The sequence below is a fragment of the Prionailurus viverrinus genome, chromosome C2 (assembly GCF_022837055.1).
Source record: "Prionailurus viverrinus isolate Anna chromosome C2, UM_Priviv_1.0, whole genome shotgun sequence".
NCBI lineage: Eukaryota > Metazoa > Chordata > Mammalia > Carnivora > Felidae > Prionailurus > Prionailurus viverrinus.
In genome coordinates this window covers 36,314,975-36,339,589 of record NC_062569.1, presented here as the reverse complement: position 1 = coordinate 36,339,589, position 24,615 = coordinate 36,314,975, and the positions used below count along the sequence as shown (strand labels likewise).

The window sequence follows — 24,615 nt, the reverse complement described above, 5'->3', positions numbered from 1 at the left end:
ATAAGTAAATTAATATATAAAGTGCTTAAAAGAGCACCTGGCTCCCAGTAAGCACTTGATAAATCTTAATATTGATTACTGATGGAGTGTTTTTTAAAATGCCAATTTCAGCATGGGTGTTATACATAAATGATGAATCACTAAATTTTATTCCTGAAATCATTATTACACAATATGTTAACTAACTTGAAATTAAAAAAAAAAAACAACTAAAAAAACCACCCACAAAACCCCCCAAAGCACACAAATTGCTCTGATCTCACCCTCCAAGTATTCTGATTCAATAGGTATAGGACAATGCTCAGTAATTTGCATTTTACCATGCCTTCAGACGACTGACACAGGTGATACGGAAACCCTTTTGATAAAACTAGATTAGACAGAAGCAGAGTTAAAAATAACAAATTATAGAGCACATTTTAAAGATTAAATGCTTGTTAGCCCTTTCTGTATCATAAATCCCCTTGAGAAATTAAGGAAGGTAGTAAATGTTCTTTTAAAAAAATACACATTTGCTAACACTCACAATTTTGCAAACAATTTCATGTAATTTATTGAGCTCTTGAAGTTCATCCATGAGCTACCTAGGAAACTAAGGGAGCCCAGCAGGGGATCCCTAAAGTTGCTGGTTAAGAAGCAATGAAACACTTCACTCACTAGGATGGTTTTAATAAAAAAAGACAGTAAAACAATGCAGAAATTGAAAATCTCACTCACTGGTGGTGGGAATGTAAAATGATACAGCCACTCTGGAAAGCTGTGTGACAGTTCCTCAAAATGTGAAACATAAAGTCATCATATGACCCACCAATTCCACTCCTAGTATATCCCCCCAAAATAAAAATGTGTATGTCTATAATAGCTCTATTCATAATACTCCCAAAGTGGATACAACCTAATGTCTATCAACTAATGAGTAGATAAAGCAAATGTACAGTGACAGAAAGTAGGTTAGGAGTTGCCTAGGGATAGAGGATAGGGGGAGAGAAGAGAGGGAAAATGAGAAGTGACTGCTAACAAGATAAGGCTTTCTTTTGGTGATGAATGATGAAAACGTTCAAAATTTAGAAGGTGATGATAGTTGCACAACTCTGTTAATATATTAAAAATGAATTTTACACTTTACATGGGTGAATTTTATGGTATGTGAATTATTCCTCAAATAAAGATGTTAGGAAAAAAAAAAGCAACCATGAATCAGACTGACTGGGACAGAGCCTGAACAGGGAAACAATGGGAATGAGAGTAAAGAGATGTTAAGGCAGAGAATGCAGACTTGGAAGTCACCTCAACACTGAGGATAGGTGAAACATGTTAAATTAGCTCTTATAAGAGGGCCTGAAAAACAAATTAAAATGAAGCAGAGAGGGATTCCTAATGCTGAGGAAAATCAGAGAAAGCAAAACCACTGAAAAAGAAGACAAAAAATACAGTACTGTTACGAAGGTCAAAGGAAGAAGTTTAGGAGAGATAATCAATGGTAATAAAGGCAAAATCATGATATTTAAATAACCTATTATTAGTAGATAAAATATTCTATTTTTAATCAAGATATTACTAATCAGGATTGATAATACTATTACTCATCAGATATTTATAACTTTCATTAATTGGTAGCAATTTTATTCTACCTCTCCATGTACTTAGATAAGTTTAAAAAGAAAAGACTGATGAAATCTTTTGGTAACCACGGTAAACACACAGTATGAGTTTATTTGCTACCACAAAATAAACACTACTGAACTAAGTTCAAACAGATCATGTCCCAAGTGACCTGATAAGGCAGATACGAGTTACATACCTAAGTCTGAACACGTAAAACCTAATTTCAGTAGTTTTGAAATTTCAAATCTAATTTGCAATATAATTAAGTATGGTAAAATGTAAAAACAAATCTTTTTCAAACCACCAAAAAATTTCAAGCAAACAGTGAATGGTCTGTTAAAATCAGCAGAATTCTGCTTTAAATCTCAGTTATGTTTAGGTTATAGAAAAATCACAGACTGCTATTAATTGGATGTACTTACTTGTGTCAGTATGTCAGTACTTGGAAAATTAAAAGCACATACACAAAGAGTTAGCATTTAACACTATCACATTTCAAAGATAAATAAATAATCCAAAATAGAATACCTATAATAGCTTTAGAAAATAAATCCAGGATAAATGTAGAAAAATATTCCAAATACACATGATTTGGAAATAATATTACATTTTATATTATCCAACTAACTATTCTTCTCCATTAGGGATGATCATTTCTGACGAATATAATTGAGTAACTCTGTTATTAAGTTTGTAAAAAACCTCTTTAAATGTGGCAGAATATAAATGAACAAAACACAGGGGCATCACTAAGGTAAACAGACTAAAAAAAACAAGATTCACGAATACTGTGCTCTCACTTTAGGCAATGGAGAGGTCCAGGAGACACTACTCGGTTGACACTGGCTCCAGCCATGGTGTTCAACTGAACTTCAGAGATGTAAAGCGTCACAGAAGATGATTGCAGCCGTGTTTTTACAACTTCCAGTGGACATGTCAGAATAGCTCCTACTGTACCACCACATCTGGGAAAAAATGAAAAGAACAAATCTACTTAGTACACACATTTAGACTGTAAAATGAGTGGGCAACTGGGGGCTTCGTCAAGGCACTAAAATGTACGATTTTTTATTTTAGAAGATTAAACTATTTTAATGTTTCATTTATTTGACTGCATATAAACACCATTAGTAGCTAAAAAGAACTGAGTTAGGGGCACTTGGGTGGCTCAGTCAGGTAAGTGTCCAACTCCTGATTTTGGCTCAGGTCATGACCTTATGGTTCCTAAGTTCAAGCCTCTCATGGATAGAACCCCACATGGGGCTCTGCACGGACAGTGCGTAGCCTGCTTGGGATTCTTTCTCCATCCCTCTGCCCTTGTCCTACTCATGCGCATGTGCGTGCTCTCTCTCAAAAATAAACTTAAAGAAAAAAAAAAAGAAAAAGAACTGAACTTAATATTTACCTAGCAAAAATAATTAAAGAAGACTCCCAATGGTGGATATTGTTACTAAATTTTACTGGTAAGTCACATCATAGTTTGAAATACTTTTCTAAGGGTTTCTTTGGTGCTCCTTGCCCAAATATTACTCGTGGCTCTGTTGAAACCTAGATCACTATTTGAGTATTCTCTCTCAAACTCCTATCCTATCTTTCAAAACTTCGGAGAAATTGTCTTCAGAGCAATAAAAATTAATCATTGATGGTTAATCATACATTTCCTATTTGAAATATTCAAATATTCAGAAGTGTCTTATCTACAAAAAAAATTACACGTGAATCTCAAAATCAGTAATATTAGGCCCACATGCAGAAATCTGTACCAGGTAGGCAGGCTTACCTATAAGAATCTAATTTAAACATAAAAACTGGATAAATAATAAAGCTCTTAACAAATGACATCATTTAAACTTTAAAGGAATTTGAGATAGGCTGAATAATTATTCTTTTTAAGTGGAAGAGTGGGACATAATTAAAGCATTAATAAGTACTTAGTGAAACCCTGAGAATTGCTTTTAACCAGATGAAAATCACTCAGGAGAGCTCTTACCACAGTCAAAGAGAAAAGCAGACCAAATCAGAGGTAACCTGGACCTCCAAAATGGGCATTAAAGGAAGAAAAAGAAAAGCAGTCCACCACAGAAATACACTGAACAATTCTACCTCTAGAATTAAATATATATATATTTATTTTCATATATATATATATATATATATATATATATATATATTTTCATGGTGATTTTAATTCACATTTCCCTGATAAATGACTCTGAAAAGCCTTTGTATGTTTATTTACATCCATCTATCCATATATATACATATACACACACACTCACACATACATATATATAACACATAATAAAAAATAGAGGCATGGCAATAATATCACTACAAATAAAATTTAAGAAAATATGGTATTTTATATTGATGTAATAGTACATGCCATCAAGGAAATAAAACCAGAACAAATTTTTTGAGATAATAGTGAAAAATACAACAACTTAAAAATTTGAGAACATCCATATGTAAAATAAAATTGGACTCTTACCTCATACTATATTTAAAAAATTAACTCAATGAATCATAGACCTAGATGTAAAACATCGAACTGTAAAGCTTCCAGAAGAAAACATTTGGAGAAAAATTCTTTTCACTTTGGGCTAGGCACAGGTTTCTTAGATAACAACAAAAAAGCATAAATCATAAAAGAAAAAAATTGATAGGGGCGCCTGGGTGGCTCAGTTGGTTAAGTGGCTGACTTCGGCTCAGGTCATGATCTTATAGTTTGTGGGTTCAAGCCCTGCATATGGCTCTGTGCTGTGCTGACAGCTCAGAGCCTAGAGCATGCTTCGGATTCTGTATCTCCCCCTCTCTCTGCCCCTCCCCCACTCCTGCTCTGTGTCTCTCTCTCTCTCAAAATAAACGTTAAAAAAAATTTTTTTAGAAGAAAAAGATTGATAAACTGGACTTTACCAAAATTAAAAATTCCCACTCTTTTAAAGAAACTGTTAAGAAAATGAACAGACAAGGGATGACTGGGTGGCTCAGTCAGTTAATAAGCCTCTTGATTTTGACTCAGGTCGTGATCTCACGGTTCGTGAATTTGCGGGTTCGTGAGTTTAAGCCCTATGTCAGGCTCTGCTGGCAGGGCAGAGCCTGCTTGGGATTCTGTTTCCCTCTCTTTCTTTGTCCCTCCCCCACTTGCTCTTGCTCTCTCTCAAAAATAAATACATAAACATTGAAAAAATGAAAAGAGATAAGCAACAGTCTGTCTTTTGCAAATATTTTGCAAAAGTATTTGCAAAACACGTATCTGATAAAGTGCTTATATTCAGAAACACAACTCAATGATAAAAACAACTCAAAAGACTGGAAAAGATGCTTCACCAGATCGATGCAAATAAACATACAAAGGTTTTTCAAAATCATTTATCAGGGAAATGCAAATTAGAATCACAATGAGATACAACAGACATATAACAGATGTAGATCTATTTATTAATGGCTAAATTACTAAAGGCTGGCCCTGCACTGTCAGTGTGCAGCCCGACGTAGGGCTCAATCTCACGCACCATGGGATCATGACCTGAGCGGAAATCAAGAGTCAGATGCTTACCCAACTGACCAGCCAGAAGCCCCACGGTAGCTGTACTCTTAATAACCCCAAACTGGAAAAAACCAGTATGTCTATCAACTGAAGAAGGATAAACAAGTTATGGTGTATCAGTATAATGAATTATTACTATCTTGCAATAAAAAGCACCAACATGGATCAATCTCAAAAGCATTATGCTAACTTTAAAAAGTCAGGGACAAAAGGCTTTTATTTTTTGACATTTCTTTTTTATAACTTTTTGGAAAAGGCAAAACTAGAAGAATAGAAATGAGATCAGTGATTACCAAGAGGTAGTGGAGGGGAGAAGAACCGACTGCAAAGGGCACAGAGGAATTCTTGGGATTAAAAAAGGTTCTATAGCTTGATTATAGTAGTTACAGTACCTTATACATTTGCTAAAACTCATTGAATTATGCAATTAACAAAGGGTGAGTTTTATTATATATACCTTGATAAATCTGATGAAAAAACTGAATATGTGAAAACTAGTAAAAAAAAATGTTAAGTATATGAACTACCTGCAATTGAATACAATTACACTATGTCAAAATCTTAATCATAATAAACTTAATGTCTCCTAAAAATTCCACTTATAGCTTTAAATAGGAAATTTAAAAAATTAAACCCCCAAAAAGAAAAGATCAAAACCATAATTATGGTGTAAGAAATTAACACATCAACTAGATAAATAGTAGGGCTGTAAGAGATCTGAAACAAAATTAGCTCAAGGGAGACTCTATACTCAATAAACAAGGAACAGATATTTTTAAACAGCTATGAAATAGGCTTAAAACCTCATTATAGTTGACTCGTAAAATACCATGGGGGTTAGGGGCACCACCCCCCCCCCCACCCCATGCAGTCAAAAATCCACACATAACTTTTGACTCCCTCAAAACTTAACTACTAATAGCCTACTGTTGACTGGAAGACTTATCACTAGCATAAACAGTTGATTAATACATATTTTGTGTATGTGTTACATACTGTATTCTTACAATAAAACTAAAGAAAATGTTATTAAGAAAATCATAAGAAAAATACATTTGCAGTACTGTACTGCAGTTCTCCCCCAAAAATCTGCCTGTAAGTGGACCCTGTGCAGTTCATATCAATGTTGATCAAAGGTCAACTTAAAAATAATTTTTTTTAATGTTTATTTATTTTTCAGAGTGAGAGAGAGACAGAGACAGACAAAGCATGACTGGGGGAGGGGCAGAGAGAGAGGGACACACAGAATCCCAAGAAGGCTCCAGGCTCTGAGCCGGCCGCACAGAGCCCAACGAGGGGCTCAAATTCACAAACCGTGAGGTCATGACCCAAGCTGAAGTTGAACGCTCAACCAACTGAGCCACCCAGGCGCCCCAAAGGTCAACTTTATGTAAAAGACCAGAAGCAAAATCTTAAACAGAAGCCACAAGTTTGTTTCTGTTCATTGGTGAGGGCTAAGTGGCAAGAAATGTGAATCATCAACAGTACATGCTGTAGTATATGCTGCAGAACTGAAGACAACCTGTGCAGTAAAACACCGTATTCACACTACAATAGTGGTTTAGTTAGAGTACATCATAGCTGTTTTTAACGTGAAGTTACCTGGATTTTTTTCTTTTTAACTACTTAGTATATTTACTTTGTAAATTTATTGAACATAAAAATGAAATAGGCCCCAAATTTTAATAATCATGCATATTGGTTTTGGTTTATATTCTGTAAAACATAGGGGCGCCTGGGTGGCGCAGTCGGTTAAGCGTCCGACTTCAGCCAGGTCACGATCTCGCGGTCCGTGAGTTCGAGCCCCGCGTCGGGCTCTGGGCTGATGGCTCGGAGCCTGGAGCCTGTTTCCGATTCTGTGTCTCCCTCTCTCTCTGCCCCTCCCCCATTCATGCTCTGTCTCTCTCTGTCCCAAAAATAAATAAACGTTGAAAAAAAAAAAAAATTTATATTCTGTAAAACATAAAATGTATTCTTGGGTTTCAGAATGAACATGAATTACTTCTATAATTAAAATAAATAAATATAGGGGTGCCTGGCTGGCTCAGTCGGTGGAGTGTGCGACTCTTGATCTCGAGGTTATGGGTTCAAGCCCCACATTGAGTGTAAAGATTACTTAAAAATAAAGTATTTTTTTAAAATTAAAATAAATAAAAACAAAAAGCCAAGGTAGCACATAGGCCATGATTCTTACCCTACTCCTGATTCCAAGAAAATAAACCTATTATACACACAAAAAACAATTTACTGGGGGAAAACAGTCTTCTTGTAAAAATGATATATGATATAACCCATGTACAGTATTTCATGACATGGCACATAGAAAATACTAAAAAAATGTTACCTACTGAAGTTATCAGCATCTATTACTGATAGTAATACCTAAAATTCTATAACAGAAACTATTACAAATACTTTAAGGCCAGACCACAGACAAGATATATATATACTGTAATTCCTAAAAACATAATTCAACAAGTAATGAGGATCTAAATTGTACAGAGCTAGGGAGTGATGTAAGTAGGTGTTCACACAAGCACTCAGGTTGTCCTGAAGCAGTTTTACGTTACAAAATGCAACAGGTATGCAAGCACAGGGGTGACACTCCAGTATCTCTCATGCTGTTTTTATCTTAAAGTCATTTAAAATTATTATCCAAGCTGAAATCATTAAAATCGATGCAGAAAAAAACTCTTGGAGTCAAAAAACACTTAAAATCTCTACTTACGAGGGGCGCCTGGGTGGCTCATTAGGTTTGGCGTTTGGCTTTAGCTCAGGTCATGATCTCGCCGTTCACGAGTTCAAGCCCCGCATTGGGCTCTGTGATCACTCGGAGCTTGATTCTGTGTCTTCCCCTCTCTCTTTCTGCCCCTCCCCCACTCACACTCTGTCTCTCTCTCTTTCAAAAATAAATAAACATTAAAAAAAACTAAAAAAAATAAAATCTCTACTTATGACAACAGGAATTAACTATAGACTATTTCTTCTCCACGTCAAAAACCTCAACTGTCTAAAGAAATATGCCACAAAGACAGAGAACCAGGGGAGAAATGAACAAGACCTAAGATTTCAAGCAATGAAACAAGTAGGAAGGGGTAACTGACTTAACAAAGAGGAAGAAAGGCTTAAAGAAGGAAATACCAAAGGAAAGCAGCAGTTTTGCCCTGCAGAATCTCAGAGGCCTAAAGATTAAGGGCATGAAGTACTCAAGATGGAAGTAAGGCAAAGAACTGAAAATAGAAGGGCTGGCTGATAGGCTATATAGTGAAGTTGGGATACTGTAGTGGGATCTACCCCTCCCACTCACCACCATGTTACCAGTAAAACTATGCTCCCAGGCAGAAGCTTAAATCTCTAAAGAACATGAATTTAGGAATCTCTGAGGTCAGGGTGCCTGGGTGGCTCAGTCAGTTAAGCATCCAACTCTTGGTTTTGGCTCAGGTCATGATTGCTAGGTTCACGGGCTGGAGCCCCAGGTTGAACTCACGATGACAGTATGGATCCTGTTTGAGATTCTCTCTTTCCCTCTCTCATTGCCCCTTCCCTGCTCATAGTCTCTCTCTCTCAAAATAAATAAATAAACTTTAAAAAAAAGCTTAAAAGAATCTCTGGTCAGGTTTCACAGGTAGAATCAATAGATACTTAAAAACCTCACACCAAGTTGCACTACTACAATCTTTTAAAATATTGGGAACAAAGGGGTGCCTGGGTGGCTCAGTTGGTTAAGCATCAGACTTCAGCTCAGGTCAAGACCTCACGATTTGAGTTCAACGTCTGTGTTGGGCTCCGTGCTGACAGCTTGGACCCTGCTTGAGATGCTCTCTCTCTCTGCCCCTCCCCTGCTTGCTAAGTCTCTCAAAATAAGATAAATAAATAAACTTTAAAAAATAAAATAAAATGCTGGGAACAAAGATATTATCAACTTCCACAAAGAATAAAAGGTAACATAAAAGAAAAAAAAAAGAATAGAATTCCCAACAACTGCAGATTACTTATTCTAGAATTCTGTACCAAACCTGTCAAGCAGAAAGAATAAATACACTCGCATACAAAGAAATATTTAAGAATTTTCCTACCTTGTACCCTTTCTTACACAGCTACTAAAGAATGTGTTCTGCGAGTTAAGGGCTTAATCTAAAAAAGAGGAGGGAATATACCCAAAAACAATACAAGGCTCTACGTCAAATTATATCTCAATAAAATGGGGGCTGGGGAATTGAATTTAGGAACAGAATGAATAACACAGGAGAGGGAGAAAGGAATCCCAAGATATGTCAGGATTAGAAAATAACCAGTCCAGAAAGGATTTGGGTAACAATGTTCAGAGGGATGAAGAACTTCAGGAAAAAAAGACTGACAGATGAATATATTTGATGATATAAAACTAAATATTCGAGTACTCATATTACTAAGCATTTTAATTTTTTTGTTAAAATTTTTTTTGACCATTTATTCATTTTTGAGAGTCAGAACGCAAGCGGGGATGAGGCAGAGAGGGAGACACAGAATACAACGCAGGCTCCAGGCTCTGAACTATCAGCACACAGCCCGATGCAAGGCTCAAACCAACAAACCATAAGATCATGACCTGAGCCGAAACAGGACATTTAACCCCACCCAGGTGCCCCACTAAGCATTTTTAAATGTGCAGCGATTATTAACTCCAAGGGAGGAAAAATGAAGTTATTCAAGAAAGAAAAGGTCAATAACTGAGCCCTACTATCACCAATATTTATAGTGTCACAATAAGGTAAGCACTGCCCATTGATTTAACCAAAAAACTGTGATGTATCTACTGAGAATAGAAAGATAGAGGAATTAGAGAATGGTATAACTAAATCCTCATCTACCAGAACAGAAAATATGAAGAAAATTCCACATAGCTAAGACATATACTAGGTTCCCACTAGGAAGGAAATGTGGAGGGAGGGGAGATGGGGAATGCTGATTAATAAAAATCTTAAAGGAGCTTAAAAAAACACGATATGCATACATTTATTTTTAAAATAATTTTAATCAAAACTCTAGCAGTATTTGTTTTTTTGGAACAGCAGGGGTTTTTAACTGGAGCATATGGTTGAAGTTTCTGGGACCCACTCACTGGACCCCATGAAAAAATGATGTGTATGGTATGCAAGTGTCTTGGACTCAGTACCCTAAAATAAATCTGGAATCTTGGGGCAGCTGGGTGGTTCAGTTAGGTGGCTGACTTCGGCTCAGGTCACATATCACAGCTGGTGGTTGAGTTCAAGCCCCACATCAGGCTCTGTGCTGACAGCTCAGAGCCTGGAGCTGCTTCAGATTCTGTGTCTCCCCTTTCTCTGTGCCCCTCCCCTGCTCATGCTCTCTCTCACGCTCTCAAAAATAAATAATAAGCTCATGCTCTCTCTCACGCTCTCAAAAATAAATAATAAAAACATTAAAAAAATTTTTTTAAGTAAATCGGGAATCTTGACCATTTCTTATCATGTCCATCCTGGTCTAAGCCACTGGCTTCTGCTCTAACTCTAATTAGAGTTTAATACATGAACCATGCTCTTGCCTCAGGATCTTTGTTCTTGCTGTTTCATCTTCATATTTTTGCCTCAAATATGAGAATGGGTTACTACCTCACCTCATCTTTGCTTGGTTGTCACTTCTCAGTGATGTCCTGTCTGATCGCCATATAAAAAATCCCCCACAGGGGCGCCTGGGTGGCGCAGTCGGTTAAGCGTCTGACTTCAGCCAGGTCACGATCTCGCGGTCTGTGAGTTCGAGCCCCGCGTCGGGCTCTGGGCTGATGGCTCGGAGCCTGGAGCCTGTTTCCGATTCTGTGTCTCCCTCTCTCTCTGCCCCTCCCCCGTTCATGCTCTGTCTCTCTCTGTCCCAAAAATAAATAAACGTTGAAAAATCCCCCACATTGGGGGTGCCTGGGTGGCTCAGCCGGTTGAGCATCCAACTTCAGCTCAGGTCATAATCTCACGGTTCGGTTCATGAGTTCAGGCCCTACACTGGGCTCTCCGTGGTCAGTGCAGAACCTGCTTGGGATTCTTTCTCCCTCTCTCTCTCTGCCCCTCCCCTGCTTGCACTCTCTCTCTCAAACCCCTACACTGACTCTTTATCCACCTTCCCTGCACTACTCTTTTCTACAGCCCATATTGTCACTTAACATATTTTATTTACTTTACCTTCTGCTGTGTTCCCTGATGCTACAATGTAAGCATCAGGAAATCAGCAATTTATATCCAATACTAATAACCCCAACATCTCTGTTAATGCCTGTGACATAGCAAGCACTCATGCTGAATGAGTGAATGAACATTGTAGCATTTGATAACTCAGGATTTAAGAGGTAGGAGACAGTGTATTTGGCCCAACTTCCTTATTCTGCACATGAGGAAACAAAAATCTTCCAAGGGAAAATTAGTTGCTCCACGTTCACAGTCAATTAAAGAACAACCCAAATCTCCTGATTCTTAGTTCAGCTCTTTTCCTTTCAAATCTCTAACTTAAATCCAGAAGGAGTATTTTACATCAAGATGCAGTATATCCCCATGCACATTTTGCAGAATTTTTATCTTTTTTAAAAAATGTTGGTTATAAACCAAATTGATTTCCTAATCCACTAATGGGTTACTATAAATTTGAAGCATGCTGTTCTATACTAAGTTAGATGCAACTTAACCAGGAAGGATATAAGGAGAAGAATCTGTTCTTCTGTATTGTTATTATTACACATCTTAAGTGCTTGGGGGTAGAGGTATTTTTTATGCACTGGTCAATTTACTGCAAGATTAAAGCAGCATGCTAACTTAATAGCTGGAGGGCAGGGACAATGCATGCATATTCAGCTTCACAACTTAAATGTGAGTACAACTAAAATATATTAAATATATACTGTCTCATTTATTAATTTGTAAGATTTGGATGGCACATTTTATTACGCCAACCAAGTTATAAAACAATTAATGGAAAAGACTAGAAATTATTTTTAAAATATTCTATATAAAAATAACATTTAAAATTATTTTATTCTAGTCTCCCAAAAAGAAAGTTTCTTAGCAATGAATACTGATTTACGTATTTTTTACCGTTTATAATGAGCAAACTCCTCATGAATATTAATTTGTACAGCCAATATAATGCTTTAAAATTTTAGCAAGATAGGGTCAGCTGGGTGTCTCAGTAAGCATCCGACTCTCGATTTTGACTCAGGTCCTGATCTCACAGTTCCTGAGTTCAAGCCCTGCAGCCCCACATGGGGCTCTGCACTGACAATGCAAAGCCTCTTTAGGATTCCCTCTTCTCTGTCCCTCTCTCCTGCTCATGTGTGTGCACTCTCTCTCAAAATAAACATTTAAAAACTAAAGAAAAAAACTTGCAAAATAGAAATGTATACTGTAGTGAGGCTGCGATGACTCCAAGATCAAGAAGGCCATGCATAAGATCCTGCCGTTTGCAACATGGATGAACATGGAAGACATTATACTAGGGAAATAAACCAGCACAGAAAGAAAAAAACTGCATGATCTCATTTATATGTAAAATCTAAAAAAGTCAAACAACATAGAAGTCAAAAACCACAGAAGGGTAGTTAACAAAGGCAAGAGGTGTGAGAAATAGGAAGGTATTAGTCAAACAGTATAAAATTGCTGTTATGTAGGATGAGTAAGCCTAAAGTTCTAATGTACAACATGATTAAAATACTACTGTACTGAATATTGGAAATTTGCTAAAAGATTTCAGATGGTCTCACATACAAAAAATGGCAACTGCATCAGATGTGATGTTATCATTTCACTATGTATACTTACATCAAATCATCATGTTGTGGTGTATACCTTAAATATACACAATTAAAAAAAAAAAAGACCATGTGAAGAAGCTCCTCTGTATGAGATATTAAAGGCTAACAATCATCAGTTGGAAGAGTGTATAAGGCATACAGAGGCTTTCTGACATCCGGCTATCTTCAAGTCTCTCTGGTTCTGCATTCCAAACTTCCTCTCACACTTCCCCTGACCATTCCCACTTCAAGTGCCTTAAAGCAGGCTTTCACTTTCTTTTTGCCTTCTAACTGGTCCTGAGTCCCTCTGATCCAGTGACGTGACCAGTGAGTTAAGATCAGTTGCAAGGTATCACCAATGTGATTTGCTACTACTAGTAATAAAGTACTAAATTGGATGCTTTACCGTTAAAAGACAAAGTTACAATTCAAAGCCACTTGCTCACTGGCTTTAAGTGCTTTGATTAGCAAGCAAAGAACAGTCAAGTTTGACAGCTGAACAGCATACAAGTTCATTATTCTATAACATCAAAAAAATCTAGAAAGGACAGTTTCCAAGATTTATTCCTTCTATCTGAGACAATCTCTCTCAAAGAACAAAATAAAAAAGCAAAGTGCCTCTTGGTGCACATACGTAGCTCACATAATAACAGACAATAAATAGTTCTATTAAAGAATTTAAAAATATGTATCATACTGCTTATATCTTCACATACCTATAGTGTTTTTAAAAGTACAGCTCAGGGGCTCCTGGGTGGCTCAGTCAGTTAAGCATCCAACTTGGGCTCAGGTCATGATCTCACCGTTCGTGAGTTTGAGCCCTGCATCTGGCTCTGTACTGACAGCTCAGAGCCTGGAGCCGGCTTCAGACTGTGTCTTCCTCTCTCTCTGACCCTCCCCTGCTCATGTCTGTCTGTCTGTCTGTCTGTCTCTCAAAAATAAATATACATTAAAAAAAATTAAGGGGGCACCTGGGTGGCTCAGTCGGTTAAGCGGCTGACTTCAGCTCAGGTCACGATCTCGCGGTCCGTGAGTTCGAGCCCCGCATCGGGCTCTGTGCTGACGGCTCAGAGCCTGGAGCCTGTTTCAGATTCTGTGTCTCCCTCTCTCTGACCCTCCCCCGTTCATGCTCTGTCTCTCTCTGTCTCAAAAATAAATAAACGTTAAAAAAAAAAAATTAAAAAAAAAAAGAACCAAGAGCTAATAAATGCAAAAAAAAAAAAAAAATTAAGAAGTACAGCTTAAATAAATCTTATCTACATCCTTTTTGCAGGTTAACATGAGTTGCTTCCATAACTTCCCTGACCTAACCAATGACCTTATAAATTCTGAAGATTAACTCTGGCAAATACAAAATGGGGCCAAAGGGTGTCCTAAAGATAAACCAGGTCCAGCACCAGTCCAGACCCAAGGTCCAGCACTGGTCTGTCGCGAATGTTTCTGATTTAATAACATAGCTACTAGGCTATTTGAAATCGCTCTGAAATCCTAATAAACACATGCTTGAACATAATTATAATTATCAGGGAAATGATGCAAAGGCCATATACTCAATTTTTGCCTAAGATTAAATGCCACTATGAAAGGTTATTTAGTTGTTAAAATATATTGAGTTTTTAGAACTTAATCTAAATGATCCCTGTGTGTAAAGCTCATAAAAAGATCTCTCTCCTTTTCTTCAGCTTATTACTATTAAAGTAAAAAAAAAACACAAAAAAAACTTTCCTAATTCCTAATTAATGTAATTCTATCAGGATAAAAATAATGAAATCTAGTTTTCTATGAAGAATGTCCTGAAAACAATTGCCTAAGTAAGCAACTTTCATATATAAAAAAAATTCAACATCTCCAATTGAGAACGTTACTGGCACAACCCAATGTGTACTTCCACAATGCTTAACATACAGACTTCCAGAATATTCTATAAAATTGACTTCATATAATAGAGAGATAGACGGATCTGTTAGACATTATTTATCTCTCATTTTACATGAATGGAAAGCTGTTTGACCTTGGGTAAATCAATACACCTCAGTATTTTACCACATTTTTAAGGGGATGAGCCAGATGATCTTTACCATCCTTCCTAGTTCTAATGTTTCTCTGAAAACGATACACCAAGGGAAAAAAAAAAGATAAACCAGATTTTATGGCAACAAATTATGCAACCACATATAAATGTGAAGTCAAGAGATACAAAGGAAGGGAATTTACAAGGCTGATCACCTATGTTGTATCAGGCCCTACATCCCAGTACCTTTTAATGCTGCAAATAACCTGCAAATGCTAGGTTCTTTGTGGAGGAGAGGCTCCTAAATCTATTGTTTACATGCTGCAAACACTCTCCATTTCTGCTTTTAGGGAAAAATCTAACAAGGAGGGCCTTTACATGTATTCATAACAAAAAAATGCCCGATGATCTTAATCCAAATTGGGAAGTCAGTGCAATCAAGCTAACACTTCAAGTTACCATGCCCCACTTTTAACAAAACTTAATACATGAATCTTGAACGTAGAGTAGTAGAAATGTTAGGACCTAGGAAGGGCCTTAGAGATCATATAGTACACCTCCCTCACGTTACAAATGAAGCAATTAAAATAATGGACATTATTAAAATAACATAATGGAAAAAAGGTTTTGTCCATTTTTCACTCAAAATAGCAGCACGGTCTCCTAACTTTCAGGTATTACCTGTGATAGAATTACGCAAGGAAGCCCAACTGTTTGCATAACAAGATACCTTTACAGGAACACCTACCTACATGATTAATGGTTTTTTAAAAAAATGATTTAATTTGCTAAGATTTAGTTAACATATCAGAAAGATGGATCATTGGTAAAAGTCTCAGAAATGTGGAAAATACATCGCCTAAGCTTGGCCTCACAGATTACAAGAAAAACACTTTTTTATGCCACAACAGTGACTGGCCCATGGCTGGTATACAGTGAGTTTGTCGAGTGAATACGCCAACGGAAGAAAAGTACTGCCATCATTGGCAATAAAGTCTTAAAGTGGTCGATTTTAAAACAAACTGTACGCTTTAAAGGGATGAGGCTATATAGTCATATAGACAGAAAAGAGCCTCAGCATATTTCACCAAAGCCGTTTTTGGAGTAACATGATCCCACAGATAAGTAACTCTTAAACTTAAAAAATTCTAGCATTCCCCAAATAACTTGGAAGGAATAAACCTAAAAAAGAGACTAAACTGGCTCAACAAAGTATCTGTAGCATGTAGGCTGGCAATCAGGGAACTGAGACTTTAGGCTGAGTCCTAATCTTGTACACACAGTAACTATGGCCAAAGCATCTGACCTCTCCCTACCCCCGACTTTCTCCTTTCACCGGACGAAAAGCAGCGGGTGCGCAAGAGGGTTGGTTTTCACAAAAAGAATCCGACCCTAAAGGCACTGACGCTTTGCACCGCATCTCGCAACCTGGAGAAACCCGGGCAGAAAATTTTCCGAGAGCGAGAAACCTACAGCTCCAGCCGGCGAGCGAACACCAAAGCCTCCCCACGGGTGCCGGAAGCCCCCCAAAGACCCACCCCCGCGGAGTGGGCCGGGAAAACAGCTACCCAAGGTCCGAGGTGCTGCGTGAGCAACGTGAGGAGGCCTCGCAGCACGCGCGGCACGGGGGGAGGGAGGAGGCGGCCCCGGCGCCCATTTTGTCCTCGGCCTCGGCACCTCCGCCCAGTACCCCCAGGCCTAGGAACGTCCGTGAGGCCTGCAGCCACGTTCCTCTCCGCGGCCCCGCATCTCGGACACCGGATAGGCCGCGACGCGTGGCCCTGGCCCGCGTAGTCCCCCAGCCCCGCCCGCCGCTCCTCAGGCTCGCGCTCCAGCCTCGCCCCGGCTCCGCGGGCCTAAGGCCTCACGCCCCGCCCCGGCTTCAGCCCCCAACCCTCCCCGTCCGACCTCAGCCTCCTTAGCACCCCCGGCTCAAACCCCCTCACCCCTCCCCGCCCGGGTCTCACCCTCTCGGCCCCGCGGGTTGGAGCCCCCTCACCCGTGTCGCCCGCGTGTCAGGCCACGGCCTTCTGCCCAGCACCCTCAGCCCCAGCCCGCACGCCCAGTGTGGACCGTACCCCCCGGCAAACAGATGCACCAGCGTGTCCCTCTGGCTCATTCTCTCTCCCGCATGTCCTCCGGGCGCTGAGGCGGGGCGCGGATCCAGGTACCCGCGAAGGCCGGCAGCTTCAGTCCCGGACTAAAGCTGCACAGTGCCCCAGGGACGGCGCAGGGCCAGCTAGCGGAGACGCGGCTGCAGAAGGCAACCGGCGCGGCCCTCCCCGCGGCGCTGCAGCCGCGCCGCCTCCCGCTCCAGCTGGGCGCTCTCGACCAGAGCCGGAGAGCGGCGCGGCAGCGGCGGCGGCGGCAGCGGCGGGGTGAGGCTGCGCGCCGGGGGCTCTGATATTCTGATGACCCCCGACATAAACAGAAGCTCCCATTGGTCCGCGCTTCGTGACGTCATGAGGCCGGCATGCCGGTTTCACGTGATCGCCAAGGTTTCTTTCTTTTCTTTTTTTTTTTTAATGAAGGGCCTCGAGGCGGGGCGGAGAGCGTGTCCCTAGGGTAGTAGGTCACCGTGCTTTTGCACCTAATCCGGGGGCTAGGAGGCTCCACCAGGTGCCTCCTGGGCCCGCCAGCGGGCGGGCTGATGGGACCCCACGCTCCGGCCCGGAGCAGGTGAGAAACTGCCTGGATTCCCGGTTCGCCAGCGTGCCCGTCTCTGACTTTTTTCTTTTAAGACTATTTCTTTCTTAAATAGCAGTATTAGGTTTACAACACAATTGACAGGGAAGTACAGAGATTTTCCATTCACCCCTTGATTCACTTTTTGAATATGGGATTTTTGGCATTTCCGCTTCCTGATATCTACCTCAGACAGTGCATGGGAAAGGCTTTTACGGTTGGTACAGTGTTTACAAATAATGCTTGTAACAGAAACTTGGGATCTGTGAGGAAGGGAAAAATAAATTCTGGAATATTCTTAGTGTGGAATATGCAGTTGTAACAAGGAGTAAGAGAGATCCATATGGAAAAAAAATTCCAAGGCGTAGTAGTTTAACAGGCAAATAGAATTTAAAAACCAAGGTTTATTTTAGAAAGAATAAAGAAAACTATCATTTACTTATATATATGTAAATATAAATATATAGGTAAATATATATACGTATATCACAGACTTAGCGAAAGAAAATGTGTTCTTTCTTCAGAACACAGTAATTAAATATTTTAGTTTTTGTTAATTACTATTTCTAAGGTGCACAAAGGTACAGAAAATAATATAACACAAAATCTGTACTCATCACCACATTGTACAAACGTTATTTTCCACCCCTTTGTTTGGAAACTTCCATTCTACATGCAAGGCCCTCACTACCCTTTCCCAGCCATGTAGGATTAACCAGGGCCCATCTTTCCTTCCATGGCCACTTGCTTCATGAAGTCCCCCGATTGCCTCAGCTTTCTATGCTCTTTATGTGTTCCTAAATTACTACAAAATGTGCAGACTGCATGTCACTGGTAAATGTCACACTTAATACTCATCTGTAAAATGGGCATAAGAGTGTCCTACCTTACAAGGGAGTTGTGAGGACTAAATACATTAAAATATGTAAAATATCTACAGTAGTGCTATATAAGCACTATCTGTAAAACTTAGTATTATTTTATTGTCTTTTATTCCTAATAATGGAAATGTCAGGGAGAGCCTGGCTGGCTGAGTTGGTAGAGCATGTAACTTTTTTTTTTTTTAGAAGATATTCAAGACACTAAACTTTATTTTATTTTTTTGTAAAGTTTATTTATTTTTACTAATCTTTGCACCCAACATGGGGCTCCAGCTCACAACCCCAAGATCAAGAATCACATGCTCTTCTGACTGAGCCACCAGGCTCTGTGTGTATGTAACTCTTGATCTCTGGGTGGTAAATTCAAGCCCCACATTGGGCATAGAGATGACTTGAAAAAATAAAAAAGCTTAAAAAAAAAAGGCAGCTGATATTTCTTGCGCACTTACTAATATGCCATGCTCTGATCTAAGCACTTTACAGCATTCTCTTATTAAATTTTCCCAACTCCCCTGTGGTAAGCAATATATCACCCCAATTTTTCATGAAGAGCCGGAAGTGTAGAGTAATTAAGTAGTTTACCCAAGATTATCCAGTTAATTCAGAAGGAACTTGGATTTGAATCCAGCTAGATCTGTCCAATTCCAGATCTTCACTTGGTAATCACTGCCCATTAGAGGGGGGGACATTTTGGAGAAAAAAACCTAGAAAAGTAGAAATAAAAATTGCCACCCAGCCATACTTATCCAAAACTGTTTCAGTAACATTTGGGGACCACTTCTTTCTTTATAGCAGTTTTTTTTTTTTTTTTTAAGTTTATTTATTTATTTAGAGACAGAGCGCACTCACTGCCAGAGCACTGTAGGGCTGTGTTTTCAGCACAGACCCTGTTGTGAGGCTTGAGATTACGAACCTCAAACCTCGAGATGGTGACCTGAGCCAAAATCAAGAGTAGGATGCTTAACTGACGGAGCCACTGAGGCACCCCTACAGCAGTTTTATTGGAGTATAATTTACAATGCCATAAACTTCACCTATGTAAAGTATATAATTTAGTGGTTTTTAGTATATTTTCATAGTCATACAACCATCACCACTATCTAATTCTAGAACATTTTCTTCACCCAAAAGGAAACCCTACACTTGTTAGCAGTCACTTTCATTCTCCTCTCCCTTATCCTGCAGCAACCACTAATCTACTTTCCATCTTTCTGGATTTACCTAATCTGGACTTTTCATATAAATAGAATCATACAGTATGTGGCCTTTTGTGTCTGGTTTCTTTCACTGAGCATAATGTTTTCAAGGTTCATTCGTGTTGTAGCACGTATCAGTATTTAATTCCTTTTTACAACTGAACAATATTCCTTTGTATGGATATACCGCATTTTGTTTATCCATTCTCAACTGATCAGCTCTTTGGACTATTTCCCCTTTTTGGCTATCACGAATAATGCTGCTATGAACATTTGTGTACAAGGTTTAGCACGGACATACATTTTTAATTCTCTCGGTAATACACTTGGGAGTGGAATTGCTGGATCTTAGGACAGCTCTATGTTTGAACCCTTGAATACCTTCCACTATTTTCCAAAGTGACTGCACCATTTTAGATGTATTTCTTTTAAGACAATAGCTCTAGCTGCCTGTTTTTGACATAGTGAATGTCAATTACATTTAATGAATCTTCTATAACTGGTGAGGAGGGAGCCAGAACTCTTATGTGTAACAGTTATTTCCTTTATGGGCAATAACAGTTCATATGTGATCCTTTGCTTTTGAACTTCCTTCAGATGCCATCGTGGAAGGAGACTCTGACCCCTGCGCATTAAGGCTGATACGACGTTGGCACCGCCCACTTGCGTGTGGTTGCAGAGGTCCTCATTCTTGTGGGGATCCGGGGTTGAGTTGCCTGTCATGCTTGAAGTTTCACAGCACTGCCATCTGCCTGCTCCTGTTGACTAGAGCACGCCTTCAAGTGATTCCTTCAAGACCAGCACAGAGAGGTTTCTTGAGCTTCCAGGTGCTTTTCCAGGAGAATGTTAAGGCAGGGTGAGTGGGGCTAAGATCACGTTTCATCTCCCCCAACCTCCCTATTCCTTCCCAGGGGACTTCTGGGAGTTGTAGTTTTTAACTGAATCTAGAAAGAAACTGATGGGGAAGGGGTGGCCTCAACAGGATACTTATCTCAAAACGAACAAATAAATTTACTGTAGAGAGCACTGCTACTCTATTTCCTGATTGGTACTGACCTCGAATTTTAATTACTAATGGGCTAAAGAAAAGTTCTCAGTAGCAATTTGTGGGAGAGTGGAGGAGCATGGATGAAACACCGATGCCAGCCTCCCCTGCCCCCTACACACTTAGATTTTATTGGTCTTGTAGGTACAGCCAATTTGTATGAGTTTCGAGCCTTGGATTGGCAACGTTAGCTTTATTTTATTTTTTTAAGTTTTGTTTATTTAAGTAATCTCTACACCCCACCTGGGTCTCAAACTCGGGACCCCAAGATCAAGAGTCATATGTTCCTCCAAATGAGCTAGCCAAGGGCCTGGGCAACATTAGTTTTAGATGTTTGGATAGTATTTTTTTTTTTTTTAAGTAAACTCTACCCCCAAGGTGGGGCTTGAACTCACACCCCACAAGGCACATGCTCTACTGACTGAGCCAGCCGGGTGCCCCAGGATTTTTTTTTAATGTTTATTTATTTATTTTTGAGAGAGAGAGACAGAGAGAGGAAGAGAGAATCCCAAGCAGGCTCCACACTGTCAGTCCAGAGCCCGACGGGGCTCAGTCTCATGAACTATGATATCATGACCTGAGTGGAAATCAAGAGTTGGACACTTAACCGACTGAGCCACCCAGGCACTTCCAGGATTTTTTTCTTTTAATCTCTGTACCTTCTTAACTATTTTAGTGGGAAGTTGGGAGAGATATTTTTACATTCTCTTAGCCAGATGGCATTTAATTTATTTTCCTATTTTGCTTTTAATAAAAAGTAATAAATTCAAACAATACAGAGGTGCATGAAATAGAAATGAAAATCCTCTCCTCAACCTCCCTTCCTAAATCCCGTTCCTCAGAAGAAATCATTGGTAGGAGCTCAGCGAGTGCCCTTCTAGGTACTCTATGCCATGATGGCAATCATCTCAGAAGAGCCGAACTCTGCAGCACTCGTCCTGTGCTGGGCATTGTTGCAAGCTCTTCACGTGTACTTAAATTAATTCTCTCTAGAACCTAATGAGGGACAGGTCTGTAGATGAGGAAACTGAGATACAGAAAGGTTAGAGGATTTGTCAAGGTGACTCAACAGCAAGTAGCTGAGCTGGGATGAAAATCTAGGTAGTCTGACTTCAGAGGCTGTAAGCTCATCCTCTGTTCTACACCATCTCAATTGTGTTTTTGATTGATTGAGAATGTTAGCTATAGTTACTCCAAAAGGGCAAGGAGTGGGGAACTTTTAGAGGAACTTACGAAGAGGTGGTGCCCACAGGACAAATGTGCTCTTACATCTGAGCCCCAGATAGAGAGTCGTGAGAGCAGTTGCCCCCCTCATGCAGGTTTGATCTCCCACCGAGCACCACTTCCATTACGCACTGTGCGTAACACTTACATTCAGAGATAAAAGGTCCTTCTCATGAAAGCAGAGCTTGTGTTGGAGACAGATAAGGAGGTTAGAGAAATGGGTTTTACCCAGAATAGATCAAGAGTTTGCTTGTAGGAAACACTATCCCTCAGGGTGCAGTTTAGGAATGTGTCCCAGGAGGCTTGGAAAAAACAAACAAACCAAAATCCAATTTTTCCTACCCTCCAAGACAAGGGTATTAGAAAGGTGAGGAGAACTTGCAAAGAATTGCACAGATTTTGTTGAGATAAGGGTACACACTTTTTAAGTTTTGCCTGGATAATGCCTGGAACTTCAACAATCTGTGGTAATATGGAAGAAGTACCCCACTTCCCATTTAAGAATCCATCTAAGGGCCTTACCAGGGGTCCCTGCTTCGAAATCCAACTTTCCTGTTGGCATTTGGATCTTGCTTTTTTTGGGTAGGGAAGGGATCTTGCTTTTAACATTAATTCTTTGTTTTGGTTACAACGTAATAAAGGCAAACAGCTCAATTCAAAACATAGGTAAAGGACTTGAATAGACATTTCTCCAAAGAAGATATACAAATGGCCAATAAGCACTTGAAAAGATGCTCAGCATCACTAATCATTTGGGAAATACAAATCAAAATCACAGTGAGATACTACCTCACACCCATTAGGATGGCTACCGTAGAAACAAAAAAACACAAACGGAAAATACCTGGGGTGTTGGCCAAGATGGAGAAACTGGAATCCTTGTGCGCTGCTGGCGGGAGTGTAATATGGCGCAGCTGCCGTGAAAAACCCTATGGCAGTTCCTCAAAAACTTAAACATACAATTACTATATGTTCTGGCAATGTCACCTCTAGGTACATACCGGAAAGAATTGAAAGCAGAGAACAAATAGGGAAGTTGACACCAGTGTTTATAGCAACATTATTCACAACAGCCAGATGGTAGAAGCAACCCAAGTGTCCATTATCAGATGAATGGTGTTTAACAAAAATTCAACTGACTACACTCTAAGGGCCTGATTGGCTTTATTAAATGATTCATGAATTGTGCAGCATCCCATCATGCCAATACAGGGGCCTTCACGGAAATGTACAAAATGGAAGGTTTTTATAGAAGGAGGGTGGGGGTGAGAAAGTTATTAGCATAAGAAGAGGATTGTTTCAGACAAGGTGGCTTTCCCTTAGGGGGAAAGACAAAGGGTCTTATGCTGATGACCTCATCTTTCTTTGGGGAAGTGGAGAGGGCCCAAGTGGCAAACTGGTTGACCCTGACTGAAAAATTCCTGACTGTCTGGTTAAGACTCCATTTCTCGGGGAGGTTGAAACTAATTAGATAGTGTGTCAAGCCTTGGTTTGGGAACTGAGTCTAAGTGGCACCATTTTGGGTCTGTGGCTTTCTTTTTAACCATGGAAAAACAAAATATGATATACACATACAATGGAATATTTATTCAGTCTTTATTTAAAAGGAGGGAAATTTTCTTTTCCTTTTTAAGATTTATTGTTAAGTAGTCTCTACACCCAACATGGGGCTCAAACTCACAACCCCAAGATCAAGAGTCACACACTCCACCAACGGAGCCAGCCAGGCATCCCTAAAAGAAGGGAAATTCTGACACATGCTACACCATGGATAAATCTTGATGGCATTATGTTAAATGAAAAAAAATCATAAAGGGACAATTATTGTATGGTTCCACTTATATGAAAGTTCTAGAATAGTCAAATTCCTAGGGAAAGAAAGTGAAAGAGTGGTTACCAGAAGCTAAGGGAAGAGGGGATTGGAGAGTTAGTGTTTAGTGGGTATGAAGTTTCAGTTTGGAAAAGTTCTGAAAATGGATGGTGGTGATGGGTGCATAATAATGCGAATGTACTTAATGCCACTGAATTGTACACTAAAAAATGGTTAAAATGGTAAATTTCATGTTACAAATTATTTTTCAAAATCAAGTAATGTAAGCAATGCACATGGCTGTTATAAAGTAAATACAGTGTTAGAAAAGTTATAATGACAAACACCAGGTTCCTGACCCATTTAATTTTGTCTCGTTTTTGCTCCTACAGCTAACCACTTTCAACTCTTTTTCTTCAGTTCCATATTTCTCAATGATAGCAGTTCATGTTGTTTTTCTTGGTTGATTAATTTTGAACCCTCTTGTTATAACAGATGCAGAGTTAGCTCCTCTTCACTTCTGCCTCCCCCCTCTTCAACCCTGCCCTGTTGTCCCTGTTGCAGCTTCCCAGTCGAATCATGGTCTTTCGGTTAACTCTGCAATTATCTTATTATGACTATGTCAATTTTGTCCCCTGCAAAGCCAAATGGCATACATGTTTTTCTTGTACAACTTTTTAGTCTTCTTGGAGTTAACAATTTTATGTTTCTCCCACTGGTTTAATTTTCTATACCTGTCCTTAATGTTTTTCACATACTACATCACATCTATTGATGGCCTAGAAATCTTATTTTCTAAATGTTTAAATAGCAGTCTTTCAACCCCATTTTTTTGCTCCCTCT

At 39.4% G+C, this 24,615-nt stretch overlaps 1 protein-coding gene across 1 annotated transcript in view; it reads right to left on the bottom strand.

The window, feature by feature from the left end:
• The window catches only part of SLC25A36 (solute carrier family 25 member 36), a 39,736-nt gene extending 22,402 nt beyond the window's left edge, over nucleotides 1-17,334 (bottom strand). The window contains exons 1-2 of the mRNA XM_047875004.1: nucleotides 17,010-17,334; nucleotides 2,406-2,570 (exon numbers count right to left, since the gene is read on the bottom strand). Of these exons, the coding sequence (XP_047730960.1) occupies nucleotides 2,406-2,570; nucleotides 17,010-17,050 (206 nt within the window). The 5' untranslated portion in view covers nucleotides 17,051-17,334. The remainder of the gene's footprint in view (nucleotides 1-2,405; nucleotides 2,571-17,009) is intronic.
• Between the last annotated feature and the right edge of the window lie 7,281 nt (nucleotides 17,335-24,615).